The 23,754-nt window shown below is 43.1% G+C and overlaps 1 protein-coding gene across 12 annotated transcripts in view; it reads right to left on the reverse strand.

Moving 5' to 3' along the window:
* The window catches only part of adgrl1a (adhesion G protein-coupled receptor L1a), a 654,463-nt gene that overhangs the window by 99,414 nt on the left and 531,295 nt on the right, over positions 1–23,754 (reverse strand). For all 12 annotated transcript variants that reach the window (XM_073069264.1, XM_073069261.1, XM_073069260.1 and 9 more), the window contains 6 exons: positions 18,769–19,065; positions 18,264–18,367; positions 11,781–11,966; positions 10,828–10,866; positions 9,713–9,896; positions 5,810–5,932 (listed from right to left, as the gene is read on the reverse strand). In XM_073069264.1, coding sequence (XP_072925365.1) covers positions 5,810–5,932; positions 9,713–9,896; positions 10,828–10,866; positions 11,781–11,966; positions 18,264–18,367; positions 18,769–19,065 — 933 coding nt within the window. The remainder of the gene's footprint in view (positions 1–5,809; positions 5,933–9,712; positions 9,897–10,827; positions 10,867–11,780; positions 11,967–18,263; positions 18,368–18,768; positions 19,066–23,754) is intronic.

The following is a 23,754-nucleotide window of genomic DNA, read 5'->3' on the forward strand; positions in this document are numbered from 1 at the left end:
GCAAATGCCACTCCACTCTTCAAGAAGGGAGAGGGGTAGAAGAAAAGAAACTATAGGCCAGTTAGTCTGACCACAGTGGTTGGCAAGGTGTTGGAGTCGATCAGTAAGGATGAGGTCTCAGGGTATTTGGAGACACATGATAAAATAGGTCATCGTCGGCATGGTTACCTCAAGGGACAATCTTGCCTGAAAAATCTGTTGGAATTCTTTAAAGAAATAACAAGCAGGATAGACAAAGGAAAATCAGTTGATGTTGTGTACTTGGATTTTCAGAAGCCCTTTGATAAGGAGCGACATATGAGGCTGCTTAACAAGCTATGAGCCCATGATATTACAGGAAAGATTCTAGCATGGATAAAGCAGTGGCTGATTGGCAGGAAGCAAAGAGTGGGAATAAGGGAGCCTTTTCTGGTTGGCTGCTGGTGACTAGTGGTGTTCCACAGGGGTCTGAGTTGGGACCGATTCTTTTTATGTTATACGTCAATGATTAGGATGTTGGAATTGATGACTTTGCTACAAAGTTTGCAGACGATATGAAGATAGGTAGAGGGCACGTAGTTTTCAGGAAGTAGAGAGGCTACAGAAGGAAGACAGACTAGGTGAATGAACAATGAAGTGGCAGTTGGAATACAGTGTCGGGAAGTCATGGTAGAAGAAATAAAAGGGTAGATTTATTTTCTAAATGGTGAGAAAATGCAAAAATTGAAACACAAAAGGGACTTGGGAGTCCTTGTACAGGAATCCCTGAAGATTAATTTGCAGGTTGAGTCTGTGGTGAGGAAGGCAAATGCATTCTTAGCATTCATTTCAACAGAACTAGAATTTAAAACGAGGACATAATGTTGAGGCTTTATAAAAGACTGATGAGGCCTCACATGGAGTACTGTGAGCAGTTTTGGGCCCCTCATCTTAAAAAGGATTTGCTGAAACTGGAGAGGGTTCAAAAGAGGTTCATGTAAATTATTCTAGGATTGAATGTCTTGTCTTGAATGGCCTGTATTCACTACAATTTAGAAGAATGAGTGGTGACCTCATTGAAACCTATCGAATGGTGAAAAGCCTTGATAGAGTGGACGTGGAAAGGATATTCCCTGTGGTGGGGGAGTCTAAGACCAGAGGATACAGCCTCAGAATAGTGGGGCGTCCCTTTGGAACGGAGATGAGGAGGAATTTCTTTAGCTAGATAGTAGTGACTATGTGGAATCCTTTGCCACAGGCAGATGTGGAGTCTAAGTCTTTACGTATATTTAAGGCAGAGATTGATAGATTCTTGACTGGTCAGCGCATGAAGGGATACAGGGAGAAGGCAGGAGACTGGGGCTGAGAGGAAAATTGGATCAGCCATGATGAAATGGTGGAGCAAACTCCAAGGACCAAATTCTGCTCCTATATCTTATGGTCTTCTGGAATACCGCCAAATGAAACAGCATTACTCTGGAGCCAAAACACCAAAACACAGCATGAAAAGTCATACACAGCATATTTAAAACAGCAGTAAAACACAGTCACACAAAAAAAGCCCATGAAAGTTGCAGCAGTCTGCAGTCAAACACAATACATCTTGTCTTCTGCGAAGCGAACACTTGAGGGCAACATCGACTCCAGCATGGACGCAACCCAACACCACCTCCAGCACCACACTGACTCTGACACCTCTCTCCTGCGTAGCTGCAAATAGGCAACACTGTGGTTTGAGGTACAGTCCTCGCCGCGACCAAGGCCACGCAGCACCCCTGCCGCCCGCACCTATCGTTTTCCAATAAAACAGTGCATCAGACATTCCACTTGTCCAACAGGGTCTTGCGATCACAAGAAAAATGACTAAGACAATCACTCTCTGTTAGAATGCAAACCTCCTTAGTGTGCTGACTCCTCTTTGTTGCAGGCAGCAGCACAGCCTGTACCAAGTCCAGCTCCTTCAATTTCCCTGCCAACGACCAACTGACTGATGGGGTAGACATGCAGCATTTTAAGTTTTTAATGTCCAGCAGGGTCTTGTGATCGTAAAAATTACATTAAAAAAATGATAACAACACTTCTGGTTGGCCCCGTAGAAGTCGCCGCGTCCAAGCATGCCACCATCTTACTGTAAGTCATAATAGCACAGGACAGTAGCCAGGGTGTGAATAAAGTAATGGCATGCGAGAGACACGGGTTATTGGACACCTATCGAGAGGAGGGAAGATCAGATAGACCAACTAAATACAGGCTTATCAGCCAAACATTAAAGATGGTTGAATTACTGGAATGTTAAGGGAGAACATAAATCAACATTTAGAAAGGCAATGGCTAATCAAGGACAGTCCACAAGGATTTGTTAGAGTAGGTGACGTACAACTAACTTGATTGAAGGTGGTAAAAAAAAAGGTACCATAAGTTAGTGAATCTGGGAGATTTGATGAGTCTTTAGGAAAGTGATCAAGAAAGTTTAAAAAAAAGCCCATGAAATTCTAGGGAAAGTGACAAGTTAGACTAAAAACTGTCTCAGTGGGAGAAAGCAAAGGAGGTTGGAAGATGGGAGTGTTATTGACTGGAGAGCTGTATGTAATGGAGTTTTACAGCACTCAGTAATAGAAACCTTTACTTTTTGTGATCATTGGGATACATCTGGACACTGAAGGTTGTAAATGAAATGAACATTAGGAGTTTGAAATAGGACAGGTTGGGCGAGCACAGAGTGACAAAGAGAATTATATCCACAGAAGTGTGATATAATGCATTTAAGGAAGGGAAGGAAGCAAGGAAAGGGAAGACATGAGAAATGATCAGATGGTACAATATATCGATGAACACAGGGTTTGTGTATCTGTGCACAGATCACAGAAAGCAGTGAATTGGATAGGGAAGGTGATTTTAAGAAGGCATTTAGGACATTTACCATGCCAAGGAGGTTATGCTAGAATTGTGTAAAACAACAGCAAGGCTACTGCTAGAAGTAATCACTCCCCTTCCAATTATACAACATGAAAACTTAAGAAAGAGGAGCAGGAGTAGGCCATCTGGCCTATCAAGACTGCTCCGCCATTCAATAACTTCATGGCTGATCTGGCTATTTAACCGTGTCTTAATTATGTTTAACAATGTGGCCTCTACTGCTTCACTGACAAAGCAAATTCCACAGATTCACTGCTATCTGGGAGAAGTAGTTTCTCCTCCTCTCTGTCCCAAATCTACCCCTGAACCTCGAGGCTCAGTCCCCTCAGTCTAGTGTCACTCATCAGGGGAAACAAATTTCTTGACTGTATCTTCTCTCTCCCTTTCAATGGTTCTATTTAATATCAGAGAATGCATACAGTATACAACCTGAAATTCTTACTCTTCACAGACATCCATGAAACAGAAGGAAAACCCCAAAGAATGAATGACAGGAAAATGTTAGAGCTCTGAAGTTCACCCCCACCCATCCCAATGCACAAGCAGCAGTAAAAGCATCAAGCCTCTCCCTCCCTCACCCGTTTCAGCAAAAAGCATCAGACTCCCACCACCCGCCATGCAAGGAATAGCAAAGATCCCAAAGAGCCCAAGATCCATCAAAAATGACTGTTCACCCTAACAGTTCAATATGCCATAGTCTCTCTCTCTCACTAACAAGGGAGAGAAAGCTATCGCTCCTGCCACAGCGAGACGGAGATCAACAGCTCGCTGTTCCAATGTTACAGTCTGCAGTGTCGCTTATTTTGACGGCAGCGTACACTGCTGCCTCGATGTTCAAATCTCCTGCGACACTTCATTCGGCAACACTGGGGTGGGATTGATTCGTCCGCAGGGCCTCACCCTGAAGGCACCCACCTTCCAGGTCGGTCCTGGAGCTATCGAAAATGCTAGACCGCTCGGCGAGTTCCAAGCGTGGGAACCCACTACCATGAAGAATCACAGTTTGAGTGCAGCTATAGATCACGGAGCATAATTTTATATGTTTTAATAAGATCTCCTGAATTCCAGCGTGTATAGTCCCAGGCAACTCAATCTCTCCTCATAGGTTAACTCCTCATCTCGACAATCAACCTGGTGAATCTCCTTGGCACAGCCTCCAAAGATAGTATATCTTTTCACAAGCAAGTAGGACAGAACTGCATGCAGCCTCACCAGTGCCCTGTGCTGTTGCAGCATAATTTTCTTGCTCTCAAATTCAATCAATTAAACCAACATTCCATTTACCTTCCTGATATCTAGTTGCACCTACAAACCAACCTTCTGCAATTCATGCACAAGCACTCCCAAATCTCGCCACACAATGGTACACTGTGGTCTTTCACCATTTAAATAATAATCTGATCTTCCCTTTCTCGTTTCAAAATGGAAGACCTTGCATCTGCCAACATTGTACTCCATCTGCCAGACCTTTGCTCGCTCACTTAACCTATCTATATGTCTCTGCGGTCTCTCCGCATCCTCTGCGCAATTTGATTTTCCACTCAATTTAATGCCATCAGCAAACTTAGATACGCTACATTACATTCCCAGTTCCAAATTATATTGAGAACAGTTGCATAACCAGCACTGACCCCCACGGCACTCTGCTCACCACTGACTACCTACCTGTGAAATACCCATTTATCCCAACTCTCTGCCTTCCATTGGTTAACCAATCCTCTACCCATGCTCCTACATTACCCCTAATTCCATTCATCATTATATCATGGACAAGTCTTTTATGCGGCACTACATTGTGCTGCTGATGGTTGCTAAGAATGTTTACCACAAGAAAATGTTACAGAAACTAACTGGTTAGATCGGCTTTACTTCCTGGGAAACACCAAGGGCATGTTGAATATAAAGACATATGAGGCCAGGCAAGGTGAACAAGCCAGGAAGGAATAGAAGCTTATTCCTTAACCTGCAGAAAATAGAGGACAACTACAGCTAATCTGTACCCGTGATCCAATTCTTTAATCTCCAGTGGCATTCTGGTGACAATCCCTTTGATAGCGACAGACTACTGCCAGGAGCAGCCAGATTGCTTGATCCACATAATCAACCATTGCTCTGTGACCCACTGAGCATTTTCAAATATAATTTGTTCTGCGTGTGAGGCCATCAATGAGATAGAATACTGTGGAGTTTTGGTGACTTCATGACTAACAGCCAGAGTTTAAGATGAAAGATCCTGAAACAAATTTAATTCCTACCAAGAATTAAAAACATCTGAAAGGTGGAAAAGAAACTACTGGTCTCATGAAACGCCAGATTCTTGCATCAATCCAATTGGTTCATCAGTGGCGTCAAGTGAGGAAAATTTGATCATTTCAATTGGTCTAGTCATTCTGTGACTCCAGACCCTCTACTGTGCTTGGCCACTAACTAATTCTTAGACAATAAACATCGGCATTGCCAGTGATGTCCAAACCCCGAGTAAATTTTACAGTTTGCGGAGAACCAATTAGCTTGATTTGGGGTGGGAGCTGAACTCATTTTAGTTTATATTCAGAATTCCAGTCACGTGAGTGGAGAATGGAAGGAACTTTCAGCATGTGCTTCAGCCTCTCACCTAGAAAGTTTGTGAACTGAGGAAGTGTTACTCAGCAATGTGTGCTTAAGGTGCAGGCTCAAGCTGTCAAATTTGGAGGGACCCTTTAAAATTTACAGGGACTCCATTAAGATCTAACAAACTACCGGATGCTTTTATGCAAAGAGACTGCCCATATGGCTGAAGATTTTCAATGCATGGTGGTGGGGGTGAGGAGTGAAATTATGATACAGGTCAGGCTCCAAAAAAGCATAGGAAATGCTGGCTATTAAACTGACTAGTTTCTCACTCAGCACAAATAATAAGCAAATAAAGTAACAGATTAACGATGCTCACACTTACCATTACGGCTGTTCTGTTTGATGGTATTCGGAGAGATATGGATAAAGCTCTCTGTTAGATAATTGTGTGGAAACGTCACCTCCTTCACCTGTCCTTCAGTACTGAGGACAGACACTTCCAACACTAGAGAGAAAGGGAAGGAAAGATGAGAACTCTGTAAAGGTAGGGGGAAGGGGGGGAGTGGGGGATAATGGAAACATAGAAACATAGAAAATAGGGGCAGGAGTAGGCTATTCGGCCCTTCGAGCCTGCACCGCCATTCAGTATGATCATGGCTGATCATCCAACTCAGAACCCTGTACCTGCTTTCTCTCCATACCCCCCGATCCCTTTAGCCACAAGGGCCATATCTAACTTCCTCTTAAATATAGCCAATGAACCGGCCTCAACTGTTTCCTGTGGCAGAGAATTCCACAGATTCTCCACTCTCTGTGTGAAGAAGTTTTTCCTCATCTCGGTCCTAAAAGGCTTCCTCTTTATCCTTAAACCGTGACCCCTCGTTCTGGACTTCCCCAACATCGGAAACAATCTTCCTGCATCTAGCCTGTCCAATCCCTTTAGAATTTTATACGTTTCAATAAGATCCCCCCTCAATCTTCTAAATTCCAGTGAGTATAAGCCTAGTCGATCCAGTCTTTCTTCATATGGAAGTCCTGCCATCCCAGGAATCAATCTGGTGAACCTTCTCTGTACTCCCTCTATGGCAAGAATGGCAAGAATGGGAGGGCTGGGAGGAGGGTGAAATGTAAAAAGGAGAAATACAGTGGCTGAATCTAAAACCAAGATAGTGAATGAGGGATACAATGACCCAGTCAACAGTGGGAACATGAGAAAGGCTGATACAATGCTTTCTTGATTGGCAACAGAGGAGGGGCTATAAAAGGGAATGATCCAGAATTTGGGCAGCGGGGAGGGTGGTGGAGGGGGAAAGAGGGTACATAAAGATTTCAGAGCAAGATGCACAGACAGTAAATACATAGTGTGAACAAGATGGTTAAAAGAAACTGTGTAAGAGGCAAAGAAATGGCAAGGTTTTTGCTTCCTTTATCAATGCACAATTCATAATCAGTCAAATACCATATTCGCTGGAGTGCAGGACAGGTGAGGTGTGAGCAGGGCTGGTGAAGAAAGGAGGATATATCTGCAGATGGTGGAACAAAGTATGCTTCTTTTATAAATTACTAGTTCATAAATATTAAGTCACCGGTAAGGTCAGCATCCATATCCAATGTGGCTGTGACTTGCTTCTTGGAATCCACTAAAAATTTTCCCAACAGTATTAGGAAACAGATTTATACTGCATTTCGTACAAATTGTTTGCTGGTCCATTTCAGAGTAGGTTAAAAGTCAACCACATTGCTGCAAGCCCACAATCACAAATAGTCCAGATTGAGTTAAGTGTATCCATCCATGAATCTGATGTGTTGGTGGGACAAGATACTTGTACATTAAAATTAAAAGTCTGCAGATGCTGAAAATCTGAAATATAAACAGAAAAATGCTGGGAAAGACTCAGCAAGCTAGGTAGCATCTATGGAAAGAGAAATGGAGTTAAAATTTCAAGTTCAGGACAATTCATCAGTATTGGGAAAGGGAGAAGACAACCTGGTTTATATTGCTGAGAAGGTGGTAGAGAGATCGGTAGAAAAAAGTCGACATCTCTGATAGGATTAATGCAACAGTTAGAACCTCATTATACTTCTTTGCGTTATGTGTTGTTAAGAGTAGAGCAGTGGGACACCCCAGAAGCCTTTGTTATACCGATGGAAACGTGAGCCAACAATCACAGGAGTATAATGGGCAGAAATGACCAGTTCTGACAGAAAGAAAGAATCACCTAAAGTTGGGAGCATTTAAACAATGTGTCCGAAGGCCATAATACACCCACATGAAAGATAGATCAAAATGGGAGTGGGGTGGAGAGTTAAAGAAGCAGACAATCTGAAGATTCGGATCACTCCCACGTATGCAATGCAGTCACTCCACAAAGTGGTCACCCAATCCGTGCTTCTTTTTGACAGTGTAAAGGAGACACATGATGAACACTGTATACAGTACACTGAAGTGTGCTGCTTCATCTGGAAGTACTATTCTGTTTTGTTATGGAAAGTGATGGGATGCTGCAAGTTCTGTAATTGCATGGAGAAGTGCCATAAGGTGGAATCACTTGGTGGGGACGCCAGAGCAGAGCACTGATATGCAAAGGACGTGATCGCTTTGGAAAGCTGTCAGAGGGATGGGAAGGGAATATGGGCCAGGTGGTTAAAAAATATCACTGAAGCTGTCAAAAATTGTTAAGGATGATCTACTGGAAATGGAACCTGGTGGATTGGGAGGTGAAGGCCCAGTCAAGTCTGGCGGGGAAGGGATAAAATCAGTTGGTAGGGAAATACATAAAATATGGTCATGGGTTCTGTCCACTATGGTAGAGGGGCATCCATGGGTCAGAAAAAAACCCTGCATTACTACGATGAGTCGTAACACAAGATAAAGTAACAGCCCCTCATCCTCTGTCTAGGCATTGTATGCTGACTTTCACAAAACTTGTCTTCTCTCTTTTTCGGATCTGATGAATAGTCTTAGGCATTAGTTCTGTTTCTCTTTCCAGCATTTTCTATTTTTATTTAGGAATCTGTGTGTGAGCGATCTGCAGAGAGGGGAAAGAAATCTGACAGCGAGTCGAGTAACAAGTGACAGGAGAAGTGTGGCAGAATACGTAAGTAGGATTAGTTGGTCACTGGATGCTTTGGATGTCTTTAACTAGACTCGATGTAATCAGTGTGTTTGTTTACTTATTAAGATAAGAGTCCATTTGGCCCTTCTGTCTATGATAGCAACTGAGTGCAATCCTATTAGACTCACTCCTCTTCTCCTATTTTGCCTGCAGCCCATGCAACACCTCTTCTGCACACACATTAACTTGCCACTAACTTACACCAAGGGGTGTAAGTTACACTAACCAATTGAACTGGTTGAGTTGAAGATAAGAGGAAAGAATTTCAAGTGACAATAACTAGATCAAGGAGCATGAGGAATAGATAATTTGATTTAGGTAAAAAGATCACTGACTATCCAATGAACAGGAAATGAGTTAAAATGATCTGGTATGCATGAAGCAAGGAGGATATCTGGTAAAAGAAGTAGGGAGGATACAGTGAACGAATAGCAGTTTTGGGTTTGAAATCAAACAAAAAGACAAGGTGACCAAAGTTTTCAAAGACATGCTGACCCAGCAAACTTCCAGTGAATACAAAATAAACAGTGGGAACTCCAAGAAAGGAAATTATAATCATAGTCATAGAAAAGTACAGCATAGAAACCGGCCCTTCAGCCCATTAAGTCCGTTCTGAACCATTTAAACTGCCTACTCCCCTCAACCTGCACCAGGACCATAGCCCTCCATACCCCTACCATCCATGTAACTCTTCAAACTTCTCTTAAACGTTGAAATTGAGCTTGTGTGCACCATTTTTGTTGGCAACTTGTTCCACACCCTCACGGCCCTCTGAGTGGAGAAGTTTCCCCACAGGGGTCAAACACTGGACACTGGACAAGAGCAGAATAGTTCTGAAATACTGGGATACTGCACTAACCTAAAGGGCCTATATGTTAGGGTGTAGATTAACGGAGTCTTACTGAGCCACGGGGACTTCCAGTTAATAGTGTCTAGGCTGAAGGGTGAAAACAAAAGATCACATGGCCATAGGCTCAATGTCAGACCAAAAATCCAGGATTAATGCCACACACTGTTATTGGACAGCAGGAAACATCTAAATTGGAGCACGTTAGAAACACTTGGTGTGACAACAGAGTGAGGAAGTAGGTCAGATCCTTAAGACATCTAAATTATGGGACACAGCTCACTAAGAACCTGGTGCTTTTGTGCATTTGGGGCATACTTACCAACGTTCTGGGTGGTGGCATTGACTCTTGCTGGCTCCTTCAGGTTGTCTGCCAGCAGGAATGCTCCCTCCTCCAAGATGTCCAGTAACATGGTTGCTGTATGAACCTGTTCTGTTGTGTTCATATCTTTCCAGGATTCCAGAGCTTCTGGTCTCAGGAGGTTATCCACAGTCTGTACCACAGCCTGGAACCAAACCACAGCTATACTTAATATAATTGGGTCACTAAATCTCCAGGAAATCCTCTGGGATGGTGGCTAATCTCTAAGCTCGCTGTCACAAGTGAAACTGGAGAGAAAAATTGTGGGAGCATTGAAGTGATTTTTATTTACCATAAACATTTTTCAAAAGCTATAACATATTTGAGAGGATAATAAGTTGTTCAACAGAAAATTACACATTTTAACTATTATGGGAAATGTAATGGCCATTTTGAACACATCAGCCTCTTACTAACGGTGGTGGAATAACGACAGGTAATTTGCTATGAGTGATATTGGCCTGGGCCCTGGGGACAACACTGTGTAAACATTGTTGTGGAGCCATTGATGCCCACTTGACAGGGCAGATGAGATTTTTGTTCAGTAACTTTTCAGAAAGAAGGCACCTCAGACAGTGCAGTGCCTTCTAAGCACAGCACTCAGATTTAAATTAAGCTGGATTTTGAATTAAACTGTAAATGTGGAATTTTAACCCATAAACGACCTAGACAAAGGTGACAATGCATTAAGCCATTACAGGGCTCTGACATGTTTTTTTAGTTAAATAATGAAATTTGCTTCATAATTATAGAAACAAAGCCATAACTACAGAAGATCTGACTTTGGCTTTCCCACGGGAGGATGCTGGCACAGCCTGCATGTATTGGCCTAATTTATTCTGATCTCAGAAGTGCCTTTTTAAGTTATGTCCCTGCGCTGTAAAATGAGCTTCCACCCACCACCTTCTGACATTCAAAAAGAGTCATGATGACTCTTTACTGGAGAAGTGAAAATCAAAAGAAAGAAACATTACTGGAAAGACACAGGTTGTGGAAGGAACTAAACTCAGATCTTCCGCACAGTGATAAAAGGATTATTCAGGGCTGAACACTGACACAGTTGCACACTCACGTACCTCTATGTATGCTCTGCAGGTCCTCTCCCGTCTTTGAATCTGTGCCCGTTCCATGCAGGGAGAGAAGGAACAGAATATACTTCATTAAACCACAGAAACCACCCATCCTAATACATGCAACACACAAGATTCCACTAGAGAATAAAAGAATACCTTGCAATACTAACTTTGACCCGATTTTCTTCTAAATTCTCAGTTTTAAGGTCTGATTTGTTGTGCTTAAAACAGGATCAATGGGAACAGAAGAAGTCCCTTAAATATCGCTATCCCATTTAACAGACCAAGATTTATCAGTACCTGATCCATTATCTTCTCTTCAAACCTTTTATACTTTAACTGATATAAATCAATCTTAACCAAAGCACCAAATCGGCACAGTGCTTGGAGAAAAGACTTCTAGAGTACTACCACACTGTGTGGAAAAACTGATTCCTGACAAATCTGGAGTTATATTAATAGAAAGTGCTATCTTGGCTTGGGTTCACTACCCATTAGAAATAAATTCTTAACCTACCATTTTAAAGCCTTTAATCATCTTCCAGCCTCAAACAGACACAACCATGTTTATGCAACTTCACCTCACCATAATCACACCGCAAACTTCAGGATTATACTCATAAATCTGCACATCCTTAGCCAAGGTAGTGTGTTGAGATTAGGGGGATGTAGAGGGGTGCAGTGAGATGAAACGGGAGTGAGAAAAGGGAGGGGCGTATAATGTAGGATGAAGTAGGGAGTTAATCCTACTAACACCCATTTTCCATCAAGGTCCTCAATTTTTTTTGCTACTACTTTTCATCCTGCCCCCTTTCTATACCCCTTCAATGCTTGCCTCTCTGATCCATTTTCTCTCCCTGTCCAGATTCATGTTCTCCACAGTCCTGAGCTGTAGAACTCCAGCATGCCCATTATCCCAGTTAGGACCAAAACCAGTAAGGAGCAGTTATTCAAACCTTGCTGTAGCTCCGTCCTGCTGACTCATTCTCACTGGGTTTCAGAGCTTGGAGCTGAGCATCCAGGATATCCAATAGCTGCTCCATCAGTTTCACGGAGGAGCTGACGTCGCCAGCATAGATGGGCCCTCTGGTGTGTTGAGAAAGCTCTCGTGCGATATTACCTGCATTCTCCCCACTCTTAATCTGCGGAGTAAATCAAAGTGGCACAAGTCAGCAGAGGAATATCCAAGAGGCGCAAGATAGCAAGAGCAAAAGATCATACAGCACCTAAGGAATTTCGTACGCTAGCAGGCTCAGTAACTCTTAGCTTGTATCAGAGACTTGTGCTTGTCAACAGCTCTTGAACTCCCACTGACTCAAGATCTCAATCTACTGCAGGATTTCCAGAACTATGGAAAGAAATTAAGATGGTGCCGGTATCTGGCGACTCTGCGCATGCTCTCCTGAGCAAACTGCCCTCTACACTATCCTAAACCCGAGAAACCCTTCTAAACCTCCAATTTGCTACATCTAGCAAGATCAACAGCACCCTAGCGAAGTTACTGACCCAGCTGGAGATCACCGACGTGCCAGAATTGCTTCAACTCCGGATCGTACCTGGACCCGATCGTCGAGGCCTTGTCTGAGGTCCACCACGTTCCTGGAGACCTGCGGTCTGCTACCGTGTCGGAGCTCCTGGAGACGCGGCCCATTCCGACCAGCACCTTTCCGAAGCAGACGACCACACAGAAGTGACGTCGGAGTCCTCAAGGTACCCCAGACACTTCCCCGGAGCGACCACCGTAGAGCCCCGTTGGTGGCTATCCACAGCTGCCGGAAGTGAGGCCTCCGCCGCTGACCTCGGAAATCGAGCCTGGGGCTTGGATGGAGTGGAGGCCTCTGCAACCGTGACACAGTTCACGGACTTGTTTCAGCCGGCAGACCGGCCCTCCAGGACTAAGTGTCGGCTTCGGGGCTCGACCCCATCAACAGCCTGGGCCCCCGACAGTTGGAAGTGGCAGCGGAGCCTCCCCCATCACTCGGCCCGACCTGGAGCGCCCGACAACGCGACCCGCCCGCGCGATCGATCCCCGCGGGACGTATCCACCAACCTCAAAGAGCTGCCAACAACACACTGCATTGATGGAAACCTGGAAAGATGCACTATTTACCGAGGAAGCACGGGAAAAGAGCTGGGCTGCTGGTCAGATTGAAGCGGAGGGGCTTTAGGGTCCCTCTGCCCACCAGCCTACTAGCTAATGTGCAAGCCATAGAGAACAAGGTTGATGTTCTTAAAGGGAGACTCACCTACTACAAGGAGATGCAGAACTGCTGTGTATTCTGTTTCACAGAGACCTGGCTCTCCCCTGCCACCCCCGACTGTGCCATCCAACCAGAGGGATTTTCAATCCATCGGATGGACTGCACGGCGCCTTCGGGCAAGATGAAGGGAGGTGGAGTCTGCCTATTGATCAACACTGCGTGGTGCTCGGACACAGTGGCACTGACAAGCTCCTGCAGTCCGGACCTCGAACATCTGTCAGTGAAGTGTCATCCCTATTATCTGCCACGGGAATTCACCTCAGTCATATTGGCAGCGGTCTACATTCCCCCCCAGGCGGACGTGGAGTGTGCTGTGAATACACTGTATGCTAACATCAGTGAACTTGAGACCAGGTATCCGGAGGCTTTGCTCATTACAGCCGGGGACTTTAACCAGGCCAACCTCAGAAAAGCGCTGCCAAAGTTATACCAACATGTTTCCTGCTCCACTAGAGGCCCGAGTGTACTGGACCACTGCTACACAGCAGTCAAGGATGCCTACCGTTCTGTCCAAAGACCTCACTTTGGAAAATCGGACCATCAGGCCGTACTCCACCTCCCGGCTTACAAACAGAAACTGAAGTGGGAGGTCACCGTGTCAAAAGTGGTTTTACGTTGGACAGAGGAAACGGATGAGGTCCTCCGTGACTGCTTTGAATTGGTGGCCTGGTTAGTATTCAAGGACTCGGCAACTAATCTTGATGAGTATGCCTCAGCTGTCATGGACTTTCTCTCGAAATGCACAGAGGACTGTGTGTCTCGCAAGACGATCCGGGTATTCCCTAACCGAAAACCTTGGATGAATTATGAGGTCCAGTCCCTTTTGAAGGCTAGAGCTGCAGCTTTTAGGTCCGGGGATACCAGTCGCTACATGGAATCTAGGCGTGAAGTCTGGAAAGTCATTAAGGGCGCCAAGAGGCAATATCGAGCTAAGTTGGAAGCCCAGGCTAACCAGAGGGATGCCAGTAGACTATGGCAGGGTCCAAATGAAATCACTGGGCGCAAAGAAAAGGCTGGGAATATCAATAACTGTAGCGCTTCTCTTCCTGACGAACTTAACGCATTCTATGCAAGATTGGAACAGAAGAGGAGCATCCCGCCCCCTCTGGATGAACCGGACCTGGTGGCATCGAGATTCATCGTCACTGAGGAAGATGTTAGAAGAGCCTTCCTGAAGATAAATCCAAGGAAGGCGATGGGCCCAGATGGCGTCCCAGGACGGGTTCTCCGGGCCTGTGCAAGCGAGCTAGCTGGAGTGTTTGCTGACAGCTTCAACTACTCCCTGCTTCAGTCTAAGATCCCCTCATGTTTTAAGAAGGCAACGATAATCCCGGTGCCGAAGAAAAGCAAGGTGGCATGCCTGAATGACTATCGACCTGTGACTGACATCAATTGCTATGAAGTGCTTCGAGCGATTGGTTATGGCACACGTCAACCATAGCCTACCGGTCAACCTCGATGCTTGGCAATTCGCCTACCGGAGCAACAGGTCAATGGCAGATGCCATCTCCCTGGCACTACATTCCTCCTTAGAACACCTGGAGAATAAAGACGCATATGTAAGGCTCCTTTTCATTCTCTACAGCTCTGCCTTTAATACTATCATTCCAAATAAACTGATTCCTAAGCTCTGGAACCTGGGTCTTAGCATGCAGATCTGCAGCTGGATCTTCAACTTCCTGACAGACAGGACCCAGGCTGTAAAAATAGGGACAAGCTCTCCTCTACAATCACTCTGAGTACCGGTGCCCCACAAGGCTGTGTACTCAGCCCCCTGCTGTACTCACTGTACACCCATGATTGTGTAGCCAAGTTTCCATTGAACTCAATATATAAGTTTGCTGATGACACCACAATTGTAGGCCGTATCTTGCGAAATGATGAGTCTGAATACAGAGAGGAAATTAAGAACCTGGTGGCATGGTGTGAAGACAATAACCTATCCCTCAACGTCAGCAAGACGAAGGAATTGGTTGTTGACTTCAGAAGGAGTAGCGGTCTGCACGACCTCATCTACATCAGTGGTGTGCAGTTGGAACAGGTCAAAAGCTTTAAGTTCTTTGGGATGAATATCACAAATGACCTGACTTGGTCTAACCAAGCAGAGTCCACTGCCAAGAAGGCCCACCAGTGCCTTTACTTCCTGAGAAAGCTGAAAAAATTTGGCCTGTCCCCTAAAACCCTCACTAATTTTTATAGGTGCACCGTAGAAAGCATTCTTATAGGGTGCATCACAACCTGGTATGGAAGTTGTCCTGTCCAAGACTGGAAGAAGCTGCAGAAGATCGTGAACATAGCCCAGCACATCACACAAACCAATCTTCCATCCTTGGACTCACTTTACACCGCATGCTGTCGGAGCAGTGCTGCCAGGATAATCAAGGACACGATCCACCCAGCCAACACACTGGGTTGAAGTGCAGAATCAAATATCACTGTGATGATTATATGCTCTAGTATCAATTGTTTGGTGACAATAAAAGTAAAGTAAATTCAGTGGAATCCTTCAGTCAGGGTTAGCTTTGGTTCAATGACTTTCCTGGTAATTATTTATGTCAATCATGTTGCTAAAAGAGGAAAAACAAATTAAGGTGGCCTTATAACAAGTTTCTCTCAATAGACCAGCATTCTCAAGAAACAAGTTAAACTGTTGATAATGTTAAGGCTAGTCTGGAGGAACTTGCAACATGGCTACACTGATAACAGTATCTTCCAGACTGCAAGAAAGTCACCCTCTGCTTTCTCTCAGTTTGTAGTTTGCGTACTCTGTACTCTATCGGTGGATGCAAGGTTTATGACAGTGCTGTGTTGACTACCCATTTTGCACTTCTCTATGTGGTGGTTTTTCTTCTCAGAACTCTGAAGGTCTTTTGGTCACAGCAATGATGGGAATTGTGGGATGTTGATGCAGTCATGTTCAAAGTCTATGATACGAAGGGGTTTGTTCCAGTTATATTGCTATACATGTCTGAAGATAATTATAATTTAGTTAACAGTTCAATTCTCTATTCAGTGAGGGATTTAAAGCTAGGAAGAGCACTAAGGAATGAGTTGGGATGTATAATATCTGAAGCTTCAATACTAGTGCGGTGGCATTGGACTTATGACCTCTCCTTTACTCAGGCAGTAGCTGTTACTGGGCTATCTTACTCATCAGCAGATTGATCACTTCTCAGTCTTCTTTCTTCAATGAATTGCATTTGAAAACATTGGATGGATTTTGTGGTAAACTGCCAGCAGTTCTATATGCATTCACTGTCATTTATCAAGAGAGGAATTTCCACAAAGCAATTCATGAAATTGTTGGGAGATGTCTGCCAACAATTTCCCAATTGCACTCTCAGTGGGGCCATTGAAAATTACACAATTCCCCCGCACCTCCAACTGAGAATTCACTTCTGATGAAGCAAACAGAATTTCTTCATTGATTAAGCAAAAAAAAAATCATCCATAGCATTTGGACATGACCGGCAATACTCAATTTACTGTCCACCCCTAATTACCCCAGAATGCAGTTAAGACTCAACCACAGTGATAAGTCTGGAGTTACATCTGGTCAGGATGGCAAATTTCCTTTCCTCAAAAACATTAAGAAACCAGATGGATTTTAAGAGCCATCTAGTGGCATCATGGCCCCTATTACCAATCTTACTTTAAATTCCACATTTACCTAATGTCTAATTTAAATTGCCATGGTAGGGTTTTTTAGAATTTTGCTTTCATCACATAACTTCACTGCATTTGCACATTTTTAGATGTTTTTGTTTGTTTGAATATACCTAAATATTTGGCATTTTAGTCATAAATTCTAAACCTTTAAAAATAAGTTCTCAAATTTGAACAGACTTTTTAAAAATATCGTTTTAGGATGCTTTTGTAAGTCAAAACATTCAAGCGGTTTGAGAATGATAGCTGACTGAAGTGCAGTGGCGTGATTCAACTATATAAAACTTTAACGGTTATGCAAGTGTTGTTGGTTCTGTTATTTTTTTTCCAGAAGGTCTTGCTGTTGAGACTGAAGCTCTGCTATGGATTCTTCTTGAGGAGGGTGTAAGGAAGTTAGTCTGTTGTGAATGTAGGCAGCAGATTGCTAGATGCTTATTTTGGCCCATAATCAGCCTGGTTATATATTAATGCTTAAACCTAATCTTTAATTCCTTTTAAAATACTGAAATCAACCTGCAGTAATGACACAAAATTACTCCATTAGTTTACTGACATTTGGTGACTCACTATTTCTAGCTGCAGTGTGTTGGGCAATTTGTATGTATCAGGACAACTTGGCCAGCTAACCTTCTCTATATTAATGTAATGATGTTTCCACCCCTTTGTCAGACCAGTATCCACTCAGGCATGAACAATGCCAGTCATCCTGTCTGAGATAGCCTCGTCCTCTTGGTCCTTCATCAATTAGTGATCTTGCCCAATAAAAATCTATCCATCTAAATTTTGAAGTTTTAATTTGCCTACTTGGGGAAGAGAGTCGGTTATGTTTTGTAACTTCAAAACGTTAATTCAAAATGAAGATGGGAATCTGAAGTGCAGGTGTAACTTCGTCTTTACTTTAAGCGAGGCACACATTTCATGTGGTAGCATGATGATGCATGCAACTAATGTATTTTTACATATAACCCTTAATGAATTATTTAAACAAATATGAATGCTTAATCAGACAATATACACACACAGAAAATTACTCAAATATTATTGAAATATTAATTTACAACAGGGTCTAGTACTACTTTAGTTCAAGAGGTGTTTCCTTATATCACTCATTAATGGCCTCATTCTAAATTTTAGAGTTGCCAGTACTGTCTGACTGGAAGGTAGGATTTTACTAACCTCCCCCATTATTTATTCTGTCTACTCCAATAACCATCTCAATTACATAATCACTTAGTCCTTTCACAGAGAGTGCTAGAACTGTTCATGCAAACCATGCTCACAATTTGAGCTGTTCAGCCCCAGTCTCGCTCTGCTGAATTCACAAATAACACATCCTACTGAGGTAGAGGGAACACGAGACAAGGACAATCAGAGAATCATATAATTGTGCCCTAAACTCCCCGACTGCATTTTCCAGACTTCAAGACCGTATTTATCCAGCAGTTTTAATTACTCAGCTACTAAGATTAAGCATTTGTTGAGCCCTGTATCTCTCTGCTCGGTTAGAATTACCTTCTGCGCTACTTGATTTACCCAGGGCGAGGTGCAGTTGCTGAAGTCGGGTCCTCTTGGGTTCCAGAGTCCAAGTGAAACCACGCAGAGGTAGGAGGCTATACCTGCAACATAGAAATGCGTGTAGTGGACACATCACAACTTCGTAGGGAGCTGTATAGAACCATTGACGACTTGGTGGGTGCTCACTTTCTGATTGTTAACAGCACTGCAGCTTATTAGTGGAGGCATTAAAACAAAAATTAAATCTTGGGCAATGAATGCCTAGATGCATTTTTTGCTTGCTTCTAAACAGTTACTCAAATGACTGTACTTGCTCTTCTGCTGTGTAGATCAGATGTTCGAGAGGAAGCCCATTCAAAGAAACCGAGATGTATTGCTACGCTCTATGTCATAGAGAGTGTGCACCACGGGCAAAGGTGGGACTGGTTAAGTGACGAAGATGGTGGATGATCTGTGCGGCAGGGCACACAGATTTACCAATTTACCGAAGTTCCCTGCTTACCTTTGGTCCCCTTGGGGCACGGACGCTCCACCAGAACTCCCTGCTGTGTCGATGGCCACTTTATCCCCCTGGTCTCAGTTGGCTCACAGTACCTCCGCGGTGAAGGCAGCTGGTTGGATAGAGGTGTCCGACTGGTGAAGGGGAATTTGGGAGTGACGGGGTGCTGCTCCGGGACTAGCTGGTTAATTGCCCCCACCGCGATGGTGGTAAGAGGGGCTTTCCTGGTGGTGGTTGTGGTGGTGACTGTGGTTGGCCTTGCTGCACCTGTGCTGCTTGTGGATGCCATTGTGGCTTGTGCTACAGAAGAAACATTAATCACTTATTAGCTGTGAAACATCAGATCAATATACAGCAAAGAGTTATTTTCATAACCTCTTTTATGGGATACAGGTATTACTAGCAAGGTTGCCATTTATTATCTATCCCTTATTGCTCAGAACATGGCGATGAGCCATCTTTTTAAAGTCAATCTGGTGAAGGTGCTGCCAAAGTAATGATGGGTAAGGTATTTGATGTCTCATTCGAAGGCCATGCCTCCAACAGTACAGCACTCACTTGCAAATACCTTGGAAAGGCACCTTACATAACTACTACCTTTACAAACAGCTCCATAAGCATCTTATTCTGAAGTCTATTATGAGAAGAGGTTACTAGACAGACAGAGAAAAAGATACAAGGATGTGCTGAAGGATTTCTAGAAATACAACATCGTTCTGACTTTCAGGAATCTCCACCCCATGGGTCACTCAATGTAGAGAAGCAGCAATATGGATTCTAGTGAAAACCTGGTGGTCATGCATTGGCAACTCGCAGCACCCTGTGCAAGCAGGCGGAGAGGTCCGCCTGACAAATTACCCATGCACCTACTCCTGCCACTTCCTGACCTACTCGGGGAACAGTCTGCAGCCCCACATTGGCCTAATTAGTCATCTTAGAACCCACTAAACTCACACGTTAACCTCAAATCAGTGAAGTATTTTTTAAATCCTTCACAACCTTTCATGTTCTTACAGGCCCACAAGAAAAACCTTGACAAGCCCACAAAAATCAGTGTGTAGCCTTGCTTGAAAGAAATTAATCCCCATCTAGCAAGTTTGACTAAAGTTCTTCCTTCATTTATGAAAGTGATGCATTCCTAGAATATTTTGGTAAGTGAAATTTTGAAATTAAAAAGGCAATGTGGGTTTTTTTTGGCACAGCGCCATCTTACACCTGTAAAGCAGTCGTCAATTCATTGTTGTCAAAAATAGATTTTTTATATCAAAAGATGTAACCCAAAGAGTTAATGATTCAAAAGATCATGTTTGTAAATCAAGGACTTATTATTCTCTACCATGTTGACAACTGAAATTCTCCGGTATGTTTAGCAAGCAACAACTGATAAATCCCAGAGTCTGCAAAAATCTTGGAATTTTCATCAGTGCCGAAGTAGAGGACACTTATTAAGCAGATTACTGATTACAGGAGGCAAGATGAAAGGAGTTTCCATTGGATCACGTTTCTTTCTAATCAGAATTTGGCTAAATACTGGCACAAAAGATTGCTTTACATCCAGCAAATTTTCATGATCTTTTGCGCCAAGTATTAAATGTCATATTAGAAGTGGTTCCACCCACAAAATTAGTCATGCCTCCTAATATAATTCATCACCCTGGGGAATATCCACTAATTCCCCCCATTTTGTTTTGATGCAAGGATACTTGTTGGCACATTTCAAACGTTTTTGAATGTAGTCTAAAATGGATTACCAAACAGATTAGTGTATAAAGTATCTGGAAACGGGTTTTCTGTTGTTTACATATTGTTTCCAGTTACTTTAGATCAGAATACAGCTATGACTGGTGAAATTACTTATTTTGATGATAAACCAATTTTCAGCTGTACTAACAAAACTGCACAATCTTTAGACATGTTAAATACCATCCTTTAAGGTATTAAGAAATTTCTTCTATCATGCTTTGTAGGTAGGTCCTGGGGATATTGTATTTTATGGATACATAAAGGAAGTTTAATGGCAACTTGTTGAGGAAGTTCTTCAGCATATTATATTTCAGAGTACTTACAGCACTTCATTTATTTAGAGTTACAGCACAGAACAGGCCCTTCCAGCCGTACCATCCAGCAAACCACCGATATAACACTAGTTTAATCATGGCAGAACTTCCATTGACCAATTAACCGACTAGCTGGTATGTCTTCAGACTGCGGTAGGAAACCAAAGCACCCAGAGGAAATCCACACTTGCATAGGAAGTAACAAATAAACTTGCTTACAGAGGATTCCAGAAATGAATTTCAAACTCCAATGTCCTGAGCTATAATAGTGTTGCGTTAACTGCTACACTACCATGTGTGCCCAAAGAGCCAGATTTCTGACTATTTACTTATTTATGGGATGTGGGGATGAGGGGCAGAATGTTCCAATGTGCTATAAACACATGTTCACCATTCCTAAACCTCCACCATTCATCTGTTTTAGATGCATTGCTGCCCAGAGGAAGAACCTCCAGGTGGCTTCTGAGACTGGAGGAGCTGGGAATCTGGACACAAGAGAAGTGAACCACTCAAAGGTGATTTAACCAAGGTTTAGAAGATGATGCAGAGTATGACTGTTAGATCACACTTGGCTTTGATGGACACAGCATGAAATTTAGGTTGGAACTTAGTCTGCAAATTCCAATTGCACCCATCCAATGACTGAGAGCCAACCAAAGAAAAAATGTGTTTCATGGTCATAACAGAATTCAACCTCATGCTCACAAAGCTTCATTCCTTCAGTCATCTGTTCTATTCTCACCACCCTCTGCTTCAGGTTGTCTGGTCCTTCGAACTCCAATCATTCCCTTTCTACATTTGTGACAATGTTACGGAGAGATTCTCAGTATGGTCTGACGACGATGCTATTCAATTCTGAATGAACAAAGGACCTTCATTCAGAATGCCTTTTCTCTCCCATCATTTTCAGAAGTATTTAGTTGCTTCAAAAAATCCAAAAAATTTGTGAGCAGAATACAACCGAATATATGGAATGACATTAGCATGACTATAACAGAAATATGACAATAGGCTCGAGACAATGAAATCCACGCAAAGGGACTAGAATAAGGTTAACAGCAATGGCAGGGAATCTCCAGAGATGCATTCTGCTGGTTGCCATAAATGAGCCATTACTCAGGGATACGGATATACTTATCAACTTAATTTCTGGTTTGGGCTGTCTAGTGTCTGAAGTAGACTGGATGTTCAGAGGTGGAGAAGCTAGCCTTGCACAGCAGTAATTGAATCAACAAATGTGGGAGAACATGTATTAGTATCTGCAGCCTTTTCATTTTAATTTTGTGTTTGTAGGTAGTTTTCCAGATTACTTCTCCTCAGGAAGAAATAGACAGCATCACCAATGAAAGAGAATATCTTCTGACAAATTTGGTGATAGATAGGACTGTCTGAGATGGTGAAATGGCAACAGGTGTTCTACGCTTTGTCTTGAAGCACTGCAGGAGGGGTTGCAGCTGCAAAGAAGACAAGGGCGGTCATCTCAATCCAGTCTGACAACATCAGGTGACCCATCCCCAAACGGTTGCAAGATATGGTCTAACCAGTTAACCATTGGGCTTGTATTAGAAATTAGAAATGAAAGTCGGTGAACTTGAGAAGAACCTTTTCTTAACAGAATTCACCAACTTTACGTGGGATCAGTAGATGCACCTGATGGTCATATGGTGGTTAAAGGGCCTATTTCTGTAATGCATGGTTCTATGAAGTTACACACACAAAGCAGCTTAATCTCATTTAAACTGTGCCATTTCACCCTATCAGGTAAATTACTTCAGTTTCATCCATCATCCACCTCCACCTTCTCTGCTACCCATACTAAGTTACTGCTCTTCTTCTTTGTTCTAACGAAAGGTCCTGCCCCTGAGATATTTACAGTTTCTCTTCACTGCTGTCTGACCTGCTGAGTTTGTCCAGCATTTTCTGTTTGTATTTCAAAAAAGCATGGTGTTGAATTAAATTTAGAACGGATTTGCAGTTCGTTGATTTTATTCATGCAAGCTTTGTGGAACAGAAGAAAGAACATAACACGGGATATCAAAGCAAAGTCAAGCTGCCCAGGTTTTGCTCCAGCAATTTTCCCCTCACATGTCATCAGGACTGCGATGAAGAAATGCACACAGATTAACACTGTGATTCTATTATGGTTATTATTCTATTATGGATTTATTGAGTATGCCCGCAAGACAATGCCCCTCAAGGTTGTATATGGTGATATACATGTACTTCAATAATAAATTTATTTTGAACATTGTGAAGACACTTCCACAAGGTTATTTCCATATTAAATTAAAACATGACTGCAGTCTTGATTCCAAACAACAACTTTGATGGGAAATGGTAGCAGGAAGGAAAACTAAGGGAACTTGAAAATACTTAAGCAGGTCTAACTAATGTCATGTCTTTAAGGGTTTTGCTATACATCTATGGAGTAGCTGGACAATAAAGACATCTATGTTAGAGCCTGACTGGTGGGGTGGAGATCCATCTCTACCAAAGGAGGTGTAAGGCACACTTTTCCTCTGCTAGCCTGCAGGTCACCCTTGGGCAAGGCCCCTCCACCCCTGCCCCCCTCGGATCAGGGTCACGTGAAGCCAGTCGAGCAGGTGGTGGATGGTCATATGAGCCACTGGTGCACATCACAAGTCCTGATTATGCAACCACTGATGCCAGGCAGACAATCACTGAAGAGTATTAATAATAGAAACTCTCTTGTAGAGACAATGCCCAGAAGGCAATGGTAAACCACTTCTGTAGAAAAATTTTCCAAGGAAAATCATGGTCAAGAACATGATTGCCCATATCATACATTTGAGACGGTACAGAACGAATGAAATGAATGAATGTTAGAGTATTGCATAATTGACACAGCACAGCCTTCAATACCACAATTCCAAGCAAAACTCATCTCCAAAGTCTGAGACCTGGGAGTCAA

Source organism: Hemitrygon akajei, chromosome 16 (assembly GCF_048418815.1).
Source record: "Hemitrygon akajei chromosome 16, sHemAka1.3, whole genome shotgun sequence".
NCBI lineage: Eukaryota > Metazoa > Chordata > Chondrichthyes > Myliobatiformes > Dasyatidae > Hemitrygon > Hemitrygon akajei.